At 35.6% G+C, this 9,288-nt stretch overlaps 3 protein-coding genes across 3 annotated transcripts; 2 read left to right on the forward strand and 1 right to left on the reverse strand.

Annotated features, from left to right (window-relative positions):
- The first annotated feature begins 1,853 nt into the window (after positions 1-1,853).
- LOC135796648 (zinc finger protein ZFP2-like) lies at positions 1,854-4,698 on the forward strand. The gene is made up of 4 exons (XM_065308761.1): positions 1,854-3,998; positions 4,053-4,146; positions 4,206-4,408; positions 4,474-4,698. The coding sequence occupies exons 1-4, from the start codon at positions 2,441-2,443 to the stop codon at positions 4,584-4,586; spliced, it is 1,968 nt and encodes a 655-aa protein (XP_065164833.1). The 5' UTR covers positions 1,854-2,440; the 3' UTR covers positions 4,587-4,698.
- LOC135796649 (SAP domain-containing ribonucleoprotein) lies at positions 4,570-5,928 on the reverse strand. The gene is made up of 3 exons (XM_065308762.1): positions 5,716-5,928; positions 4,990-5,580; positions 4,570-4,931 (listed from the first exon to the last, which is right to left on the reverse strand). The coding sequence occupies exons 1-3, from the start codon at positions 5,758-5,760 to the stop codon at positions 4,698-4,700; spliced, it is 870 nt and encodes a 289-aa protein (XP_065164834.1). The 5' UTR covers positions 5,761-5,928; the 3' UTR covers positions 4,570-4,697.
- Positions 5,929-5,982: 54 nt separating this feature from the next.
- Positions 5,983-6,949, forward strand: LOC135796650 (PITH domain-containing protein GA19395). Its single transcript, XM_065308763.1, has 4 exons — positions 5,983-6,321; positions 6,385-6,506; positions 6,559-6,663; positions 6,718-6,949. The coding sequence occupies exons 1-4, from the start codon at positions 6,121-6,123 to the stop codon at positions 6,926-6,928; spliced, it is 639 nt and encodes a 212-aa protein (XP_065164835.1). The 5' UTR covers positions 5,983-6,120; the 3' UTR covers positions 6,929-6,949.
- The last annotated feature ends 2,339 nt before the right edge of the window (positions 6,950-9,288 follow it).

A 9,288-nucleotide genomic window follows, 5' to 3' on the forward strand; every position in this document is an offset into this window, starting at 1 on the left:
GGCGTAACTATTGACACGTTGACGGGTGATTCCAATTAAAATTTAATCACATCAAAAATAAAAATTCAACATGCATATTGAAATCGTCATAAATTTAGATCTTCCTTCGACGTTTAGAAGTGCTCATCGTGTTTAGTCTGGCACTTAACATCCATAGAGTTGTACCATCTTCAAATGGGCGATAATTTAACTCTTTAAAGTTATTATGCAGTAAAACCAAATCGCGTCGAACGACTTCGAACGGAAAATGACTCAGAATAAACAGTAGCTTGAATGCATGCAACGGGACAAACACTTTTAAAGCAAATATTGTTTACTAAACCGTGCATTGGTGGAATTGTAAACTTATATCGTTTTATTCTTGGTATATTCTTGTCATAATATAAGTGTTCTAGAATTCAGAGCTTTAAGTGAAGAGAATTGCATTTAGTAGGCATTTAGTACTATCTGGTTTGTATACCAACACCGCACATGGCTGCAGTAATAATAATTTATCGTCTGCTAGTGTTTATTAGATTTAGTTTCATTAACGTGTTATCTGGCACGTGTCGTGCCATTTTCACGGACGGATAGGCACGCGAACAGGACACCGACATGGGTATTAAAAACATAAATCACTTATTTTGTAATTTCACGATGACAAAGTGATTTTTTTAGTGAAAAACTGTTAAATAAAGCTTGAAAATGTTATATTTTTACAGAAATTGTTGATTCTGTAGGAAAAATATTAAATTTTAGTTTGAAATTTTAAATTTACCGCTATTACGCTTGAATTATCCATACTCTGGATGGGGAGTGACGTCAGAGTTGAGGTTATGTTGTCTCTTTATTAATATAAACATTAAACAAGCAAATAATAATAAAAAATGCGTGTTTTGTATTCCATGTCGCATGTTTCATTAAATAAACATGCTTCTCATTTGTTTTAAATAATACTCTGATAATTATTATTTATTAGCGGTGCATACCATGCATACGTAGCTGAAAACCGTTAGATTATTACATACGACACAATCAATAGTCGTAATATAAGCATAATGAGCAAATGATCATCGCTTTTGCATGCTGCTTGTCCTCTCAACGTCCCAACGTCATGCGTTGTTTCTAGTTGTATATTCATATTTCATTTCGTTTCGTATGCAGTACGCTTAGAGGCTTACACACGCTTTACACGTAACGCCTACGCGTAAATATCCAGAAAGCATTATCCGCGGCTTCGTGTTGCTGACTTTAATATTCAAATATTTACATGCTCGCGTGCGTGAGTTGCAATAAAGCGCGTCGCAGGTCGCGCAGCACAAAGAACACAACGCTGATAAATTCATAATCGGCGCGTGGGCAAACATCTTAATACAGTTTAGAACATCAATTATTTTATTGTTAACATTAAACGGAATATTATACGAGTGGATGGAATTTATTTAGACATAAAGTTGTTCTCACTTCGCGTTTTTTGTTTGATTTTATTTTATTTTTATTTTGCTGCTGACCTTATCTGTCTTGTTTTTTTTGTGTTGGGAACAGCTTGTCATCTCAATTAACATGCATGCTGAGTGTGGACTTGTTTTGCTTACGGTAATCATCTTTGAGTTTCGTCTGCGCTTCGGACGAAGTTGTTACCTTGAAGAACAGGCAACAACCCTAAATTGCTTGGGGCTTTCGGGGTGATTTGTTTTCTGGAAAACAACGCGACTATTAGAATTTTAAATGTTTTCGCTGGGTCAAATCATTCATTGATTAGGATCTCATTTGACTACCTGTCGTTTACCTGCTTTTCCAAGTAGGTATCTTAATATTATCATAAAAATTAATAAGTTAAATTTATTTTATTGGAAAGAGTAGAAAAGAAACAACTTAAGGTTTTTAGTATTCATATTATTGAAGTGAAAACTTATTTAGAAGGGTTTTGTTTACGGTTTATATGTATGTTAGTTACATTTTAAAATAAATAACATAAGTAAATAAAATTTTTTATTTACTTAGGTCGTCGGTTACGCTCATTCGTGAAAGCTCGGCTGGTAAGGCTCGCTTTACACTGAAAATGTTTCATGTAATATAGGCAACTTCTTATACAACTTTTCTTTAATGTACAACATTTTGTCAACAATAATAATTTCTTTTTAATTAAGAAAAATATGTTTTCAAAATAACATTGAACTAGTTAAACCCTAAAACAGACCAAATTTGAAAGGAACACGGAATTAACGTTTAAAAATATTTCTAAACGTATAATTGAATGAATCTCAGAGTACCACTATGCAAATATAAAATAGGCAAAAATTATTTCTTAATTAGTTAATAATATTTTATAAACAATAAATAATTTATTCTTAAACCTATATACAACGGTAGATGGCAGAACTGATGAGAAAACTAACCAGTAATGTCGCGGTGTCGCCTCCCCAGCTCTACTTCTTTCGTTTTACTCTAAATTTCCAAAATGTTTCAACAAGAAACCGATAACATACACACTCTAAGTCATGAAGATATTACAATGCAATTAAAACAAGAGGTTGATTGTGCAAATGAGGAATATGGTATGCATAATTTTGACGAAGAAGTTGAAGAACTTCAAGTGGAGATTATGCCTGAACATGCTCCAGCACCTGTAAGCTTAACAACAATATCAACGCCTGAAAAGCCTCTGACAATAGATAAACCATCTGACAAAAGCGTCTCTGTACATAAACAACGAATGTTTGCTTGTAAACTATGCGGTCTTACGTTTTCACGTTTGTATCTCATCAAACGCCACTTGCTAGCTCATGTTAAAAACTACACTCCTCAATTTCAATGCACAAAATGCCATCATTCCTATAGAAGAAAAGAGAGTCTATTGCGACATTATCGCTCATGTGACGGTACAACCAATCTTTCTTGTGAATTTTGCAATATGGCATTCAAATGTGTTGAGAAACTGACCAGACACAAGTCATTACGACATTCAGAAGCACCAGCTGCAATTCCAAGTAAAACAATAAATGAAGAAGATCTTAATGATGAGAATATGAGTCAGTATTATGATTGTTTCTTTGAGTCTGTTGAAAGGCATGTGGCTGATAAACCTGTAAGACTCAAAAGAGTAAAAGAAAAGCCTAAACCAGACAATAGTAAATTATTTGGATGTAAACTTTGTACATTTACTGGTAAACGATTTGCGGATGTTAAGAGCCATTTGTTTTTGCATTTGAAAACACGACCGTTTGCATGTGATAAATGCAATCGATCATTTGGCAGAGGTGATAAACTAAAGAGGCATATGAAGACCTGTAATGGTAAAATTGTGTTGTCATGTGATATTTGTAACAATGCATTTCAGACTGAAGAAAAACTAGCTGAGCATGCAAAAGTACATGAAGGGAAAAGCTTAAAAAAGACTTATGCATTAGTAAAAACCTTAGAACTAAAAGATCTCGAACCAAGTAATTTGCATCAATACTGTACAACTGTTGCTGAGAATATCCCTGATAATGATGAGAGTGGGACTGAAAGTGATGCATCAGTTAAAAGAATCAAAAACGAAGACTCCGAACAGTTTGTTTGTCCGATTTGTTACGAGAGTTTCGAACAAATCACTCTCCTTGAATGGCATGGCAGACAATATCATGAGAATTGCCAAGTTTTAAGGTGTAATCAATGCGATGCTCGCTTTTCACGTGTTTATGCCTTGAATCAACACATGCAGTTCCACAATATCGACGCGGATGCGATCAAAGTCAAAGATCATGAGTGTGAAAAATGTTTATCACGGTTTAAAACTAGACAATCTATGTTAGCGCACAAGAAAAAGCATCATGGCGATGAGAATTTTGCGTGTCTAAAATGTGCAGAGACGTTTTTAACAAAAGATAAATTAGTTGAGCATTTGAAAATGCATGAAAAGTCAAAGTTTATATGCTCGGAATGCGGTAGTAGCTTCTTAAGAAACGAATATTTGATTATTCACATCAAAAAACATCGTGGTGAGAAGCCTTACACATGCAAATTTTGTAATGAAGGTACCAGGTTGCATTTTGAATTGAAATTCAATTGTAAACCGTTTATTTTTTAAGGATTTGCAAGAGTAAGTGATTTAACAGTTCACGAACGTGTTCATACTGGAGATAAAGCGCATTTGTGTCTTATATGTAATCATACATTCAGCAGGTATGTTCATTTATCAAATTCGACCTTGATAAACGAAACAAATCAAAATTTACTTCCAGGGCGGATAGTTTAACAGTTCATATGCGTACACATACCGGCGAGAAACGTTTTAAATGTCATTTTTGTGATTCGGCGTTCGCGCATCAGCACGCGCTGAAAAATCATCTAAGTCGACACACCGGAATCGGTTTCCAGTGCGATTTGTGCCCGTTGAACTTTATAAAAGGAATTAAACTTATTCAACACAAACGTAAAGTTCATGGTAAGGTATAATTAATGAATTAAATAGAATATTGTTTCGGGGATCGATTTTTTTCCTCGTGTCAGGTTTGAGCGATGTGAAACACTCCACAACACCTTCAGAAACTGTTGCACTGCAAGAAGGAGAGCTAACTTCGAGTGTAAAAGAAGAAGAGTCTGAGATTGTTTATGGTTATTAATTTAATTATCAAAATGATTGGATATTATAGTGAAATAACATAAAAAAATTAAATTCTAGGATAAAATTCTTACAGCATTGATTCTATGGTGTATTAAAATGTGTTAGACTTCTACATGACTATTTTTTTGATAGATTTTAAGCGATCTTGTGCCTGCGTCGATAGGGTATTCTTTTTCTTCGCTGCACCATTTTCCGCTGTTTTCACTGGGGAAGTGATGCCGAAACGCGCCTTGCGTTTCTCTAGTTTTTCTTGATTTTCTAGTTTGGTTAGAGTTGTGGAGACTTTAATGCCGAAACGTTCTGCGCGTCGTTTTAACACATCTGCGGATGCCGCTGTCGCTGCCTGCTCAAATAAGATAAATAAAATATGTGAATTTTCGTAAAATCATGTTAACACTTACAGATATTGGTGCAGTTTTAATTTTTCCACCAACTGCAGGTTTTGTTGTAGTATCTATGCCAAATCTTTCTGCTCTGACTGCCTTTTTAGCATACTCTGATACACCACCAGCAAACTTTTTAGTTCGCATTGCTACTCTTTCTTGAACAGTAAGATCTGTTAGTTTAATTACTTTCTTCTCTGGTTTTTCTTTCTTTGTGCGTCCAGTAATAACTGATTTCGTCCAGTCTGTATCATTAGTGATAATAACATTGGCTTTTTTTACAGCAGAATCATTTGTTGTTCCTTCATCACTCTTTCTTTTTGTACCTTGGGCTGGCTTTTCTGCAGCTGGGGGGCTTTCCTCTATAGTGGCGTCAAGATCTTGCAGAGCTGAATAACTATCTTCGATGTGAGACTCATCGTCGTCTTCGTTGAGCAAATCTTCGTCCAACTCGTCACCGGATGCAGTTTCTACCGCATCGTCTGCAGTTTCTACAGCATCGTTTGCTTTCTCGTTTTTATTCGCAGACTGCAAACGTTCAAGTAAATCGTTTTTATTACCCGCGGTGCTCAAGCCTCGATTTTTCAACTCTTTACGCAACTCAGGTACCTAATAAAATAAAAGAAAACTTTAGAAATAATATCGCTTGCTAACGAAACAAATGCTATATAAAGTTAACCTAACTGTGTATTTACAGTCGATTTTGTTAGGAAATTTACGTGTAATTGTGAAAATTTGACTTACTTTTAGTTTGCTTAAATCCATGTCGACTGTTAGCGAAGTATCCATGTAAAAGAATGTTGTATATAAGAGTAAACAACAACTAATGATGCTTTAGTATAGTATTGAGCGTCTCGGAAGGTTTCGGTAGTTTTAAGGGTTAACTTCATTAAACTGCTTCCACCACTTCTTATTTTTCTGAGAATTGGGTTTGCCTATTTAAAATTACATTATTTCCTAGAAAAATATAAACGTTTTTCAATTTGAACAATATTTATTCCACAGGCAAAATTAAAAGTTTCAATTTAAAAAGCAGATGTTGAGCTTTATTGAAACTTGCCTTTCGAGATAGGCAACTTTATATATACATATGACTCTCAACAACTTCGTAGTAAATTTTTGGTTAACTTGAATTTCTTTTAAATTACGATGGTACCACGGCCGCACAATCATGGTGCAGGACATTCCTGCGAAGGGGATCACGACCATCATGACACTCCTGAAATGGGCCTGCAGTACAGTCTGTACTCTAAAATCGACAAAGATAACCTGGAGTGTTTGAATGAAAGCACTGAGGGATCTGGTAAACTGGTTTTTAAACCTTGGGAAGAAAGATTGAATTTTGGCACAGTATGTATTTAATATTATATTCATTTAAAGTACATCTGCTTCATTATCTCTGTGTTTATTTAGTATGTTGAATCTGATGCTGATGAAGAACTTCTTTTCAATATTCCTTTCACTGGCAATATCAAGTTAAAAGGAATTGTTTTAATAGGCAGTGAAGATGATTCACATCCAGCAAAAATGCGTCTGTATGTATAATTTATCTAATTATAACAATATATTGTTTCGAATTTATTCTAGGTTTAAGAATAGACCTCATATGACCTTTGATGATGTCACTGTTCCGGCAGATCAGGAATTTGAAATGCAGCCAGACATAAATGGAAGTTTAGAGTATTCAACAAAGTATGTTTGTGTATTTATGTTTTATTATTGTAGGTAATGTTTCTTGCTTTACAGAGTAGTAACTTTCAACAATGTGCACCACCTATCAATTCATATACCTTCAAATTTTGGTTCTGATCAAACAAGAATATATTACATTGGTTTGAGAGGAGAGTTCTTTGAATCCCATCATCATGGTGTGACGATATGCACTTACGAAGCGAAGCCAAACATGTCCGATCATAAAAATCCTCTGTCAGATACTGTTTCACATGGAATTCAGTAAAAATTGATTTGATAGCAGAAATGTTCATTGATTTTATATAATTTTCGCTTCTCCTTAATCCACAGTAAGAAGCAGTTGTTTCTTCTGCGGTCTCCTTTTGGTAAGTGATCAGTTCATTAATATTAATAATATTGATTGTTGTATTTTATTGTTTGGTGTAACTTGTTTCTTTTCTTTCACGTCTAGGTTACAACTCCCAGAATTCGCCAAGGCAACGAACAGATTGGTAGAAGATTGGTATTGTAACGAAAGAAATATTCAAAGTATTAAATTTTTATTCATTTTCATTCCAGCTGAATAAAGTTTTGTTTCTCCGGTTTTAACGGTTTAACGCAACGAGTACAAGTGCGTATACGCACAACTATCACTATAACTCGCGTCACGGAATTTTCTCGCAATAACTTTTGATATAGGGAAATGAAGAATTAAATTCCGCATCTGGGAAAATTATTCCGAACTTAGTTCAAGACCGCGTTCGCGAGTTATAATAAAAAAACTACAATTTCTAGCGCAACGAGTACAAGTGCGTATACGCACAACTATCACTATAACTCGCGTCACGGAATTTTCTCGCAATAACTTTTGATATAGGGAAATGAAGAATTAAATTCCGCATCTGGGAAAATTATTCCGAACTTAGTTCAAGACCGCGTTCGCGAGTTATAATAAAAAAACTACAATTTCTAGCGCAACGAGTACAAGTGCGTATACGCACAACTATCACTATAACTCGCGTCACGGAATTTTCTCGCAATAACTTTTGATATAGGGAAATGAAGAATTAAATTCCGCATCTGGGAAAATTATTCCGAACTTAGTTCAAGACCGCGTTCGCGAGTTATAATAAAAAAACTACAATTCATAGCGCAACGAGTACAAGTGCAAGTGCGTATACGCACAACTATCACTATAACTCGCGTCACGGAATTTTCTCGCAATAACTTTTGATATAGGGAAATGAAGAATTAAATTCCGCATCTGGGAAAATTATTCCGAACTTAGTTCAAGACCGCGTTCGCGAGTTATAATAAAAAAACCACAATTCCTAGCGCAACGCGTACAGGTGCGTATACACACAACTATAACTTTAACTCGCGTCACGGAATTTTCTCACCATAACTTTTAATATAGGGAAATGAAGAATTAAATTCCGCATCTGGGAAAATTATTCCGAACTTAGTTCAAGACCGCGTTCGCGAGTTATAATAAAAAAACTACAATTTCTAGCGCAACGAGTACAAGTGCGTATACGCACAACTATCACTATAACTCGCGTCACGGAATTTTCTCGCAATAACTTTTGATATAGGGAAATGAAGAATTAAATTCCGCATCTGGGAAAATTATTCCGAACTTAGTTCAAGACCGCGTTCGCGAGTTATAATAAAAAAACTACAATTCATAGCGCAACGAGTACAAGTGCAAGTGCGTATACGCACAACTATCACTATAACTCGCGTCACGGAATTTTCTCGCAATAACTTTTGATATAGGGAAATGAAGAATTAAATTCCGCATCTGGGAAAATTATTCCGAACTTAGTTCAAGACCGCGTTCGCGATTTATAATAAAAAAACTACAATTTCTAGCGCAACGAGTACAAGTGCGTATACGCACAACTATCACTATAACTCGCGTCACGGAATTTTCTCGCAATAACTTTTGATATAGGGAAATGAAGAATTAAATTCCGCATCTGGGAAAATTATTCCGAACTTAGTTCAAGACCGCGTTCGCGAGTTATAATAAAAAAACCACAATTCCTAGCGCAACGCGTACAGGTGCGTATACGCACAACTATCACTTTAACTCGCGTCAGGGAATTTTCTCGCAATAACTTTTGATATAGGGAAATGAAGAATTAAATTCCGCATCTGGGAAAATTATTCCGAACTTAGTTCAAGACCGCGTTCGCGAGTTATAATTTAGCGCAACGAGTACAAGTGCGTATACGCACAACTATCACTATAACTCGCGTCACGGAATCGCAATACTTTTGGGAAATGAAGAATTAAATTCCGCATCTGGGAAAATTATTCCGAACTTAGTTCAAGACCGCGTTCGCGAGTTATAATAAAAAAACTACAATTCCTAGCGCAACGAGTACATGTACAAGTGCGTATACACCCAACTATCATTATAACTCGCGTTACGGAATTTTCTCGCAATAAATTTTGATACAGGGAGATGCAGAATTAAATTGTGCATCTAGGAAAATTATTCCGAACTTACAGTAGAACCGCGTTCGCGTGTTGCGATATAAGAAACTACAACGAATACGAAAAACCGGTCAAGTGCGAGTCGGCGCCCGTTAAAGTCCGGCGCCTCTGGGCGGTCGCCCAACCGCGCCATGCCCCAAC

This window comes from Atheta coriaria, unplaced genomic scaffold (genome assembly GCF_025399875.1).
Source record: "Atheta coriaria isolate IRGN ID8LTWV9N9 unplaced genomic scaffold, Caltech_Dcor_3.1 hic_scaffold_7_pilon, whole genome shotgun sequence".
Taxonomy (NCBI): domain Eukaryota; kingdom Metazoa; phylum Arthropoda; class Insecta; order Coleoptera; family Staphylinidae; genus Dalotia; species Dalotia coriaria.

Excerpts from the sequence above, each read along its gene's own strand:
- LOC135796650 (XM_065308763.1), top strand. The coding sequence starts at position 6,121 with ATGGTACCACGGCCGCACAATCATGGTGCAGGACATTCCTGCGAAGGG. Across the intron at positions 6,322-6,384 it reads AAAGATTGAATTTTGGCACA|TATGTTGAATCTGATGCTGA; the intron begins GTATGTATTTAA and ends GTGTTTATTTAG. Across the intron at positions 6,507-6,558 it reads CATCCAGCAAAAATGCGTCT|GTTTAAGAATAGACCTCATA; the intron begins GTATGTATAATT and ends AATTTATTCTAG.
- LOC135796648 (XM_065308761.1), top strand. The coding sequence starts at position 2,441 with ATGTTTCAACAAGAAACCGATAACATACACACTCTAAGTCATGAAGAT. Across the intron at positions 4,147-4,205 it reads TGTAATCATACATTCAGCAG|GGCGGATAGTTTAACAGTTC; the intron begins GTATGTTCATTT and ends ATTTACTTCCAG. Across the intron at positions 4,409-4,473 it reads ACACAAACGTAAAGTTCATG|GTTTGAGCGATGTGAAACAC; the intron begins GTAAGGTATAAT and ends TCCTCGTGTCAG.
- LOC135796649 (XM_065308762.1), bottom strand. The coding sequence starts at position 5,760 with ATGGATACTTCGCTAACAGTCGACATGGATTTAAGCAAACTAAAA. Across the intron at positions 5,581-5,715 it reads TGGATTTAAGCAAACTAAAA|GTACCTGAGTTGCGTAAAGA; the intron begins GTAAGTCAAATT and ends TTATTTTATTAG. Across the intron at positions 4,932-4,989 it reads TTAAAACTGCACCAATATCT|GCAGCGACAGCGGCATCCGC; the intron begins GTAAGTGTTAAC and ends TTATTTGAGCAG.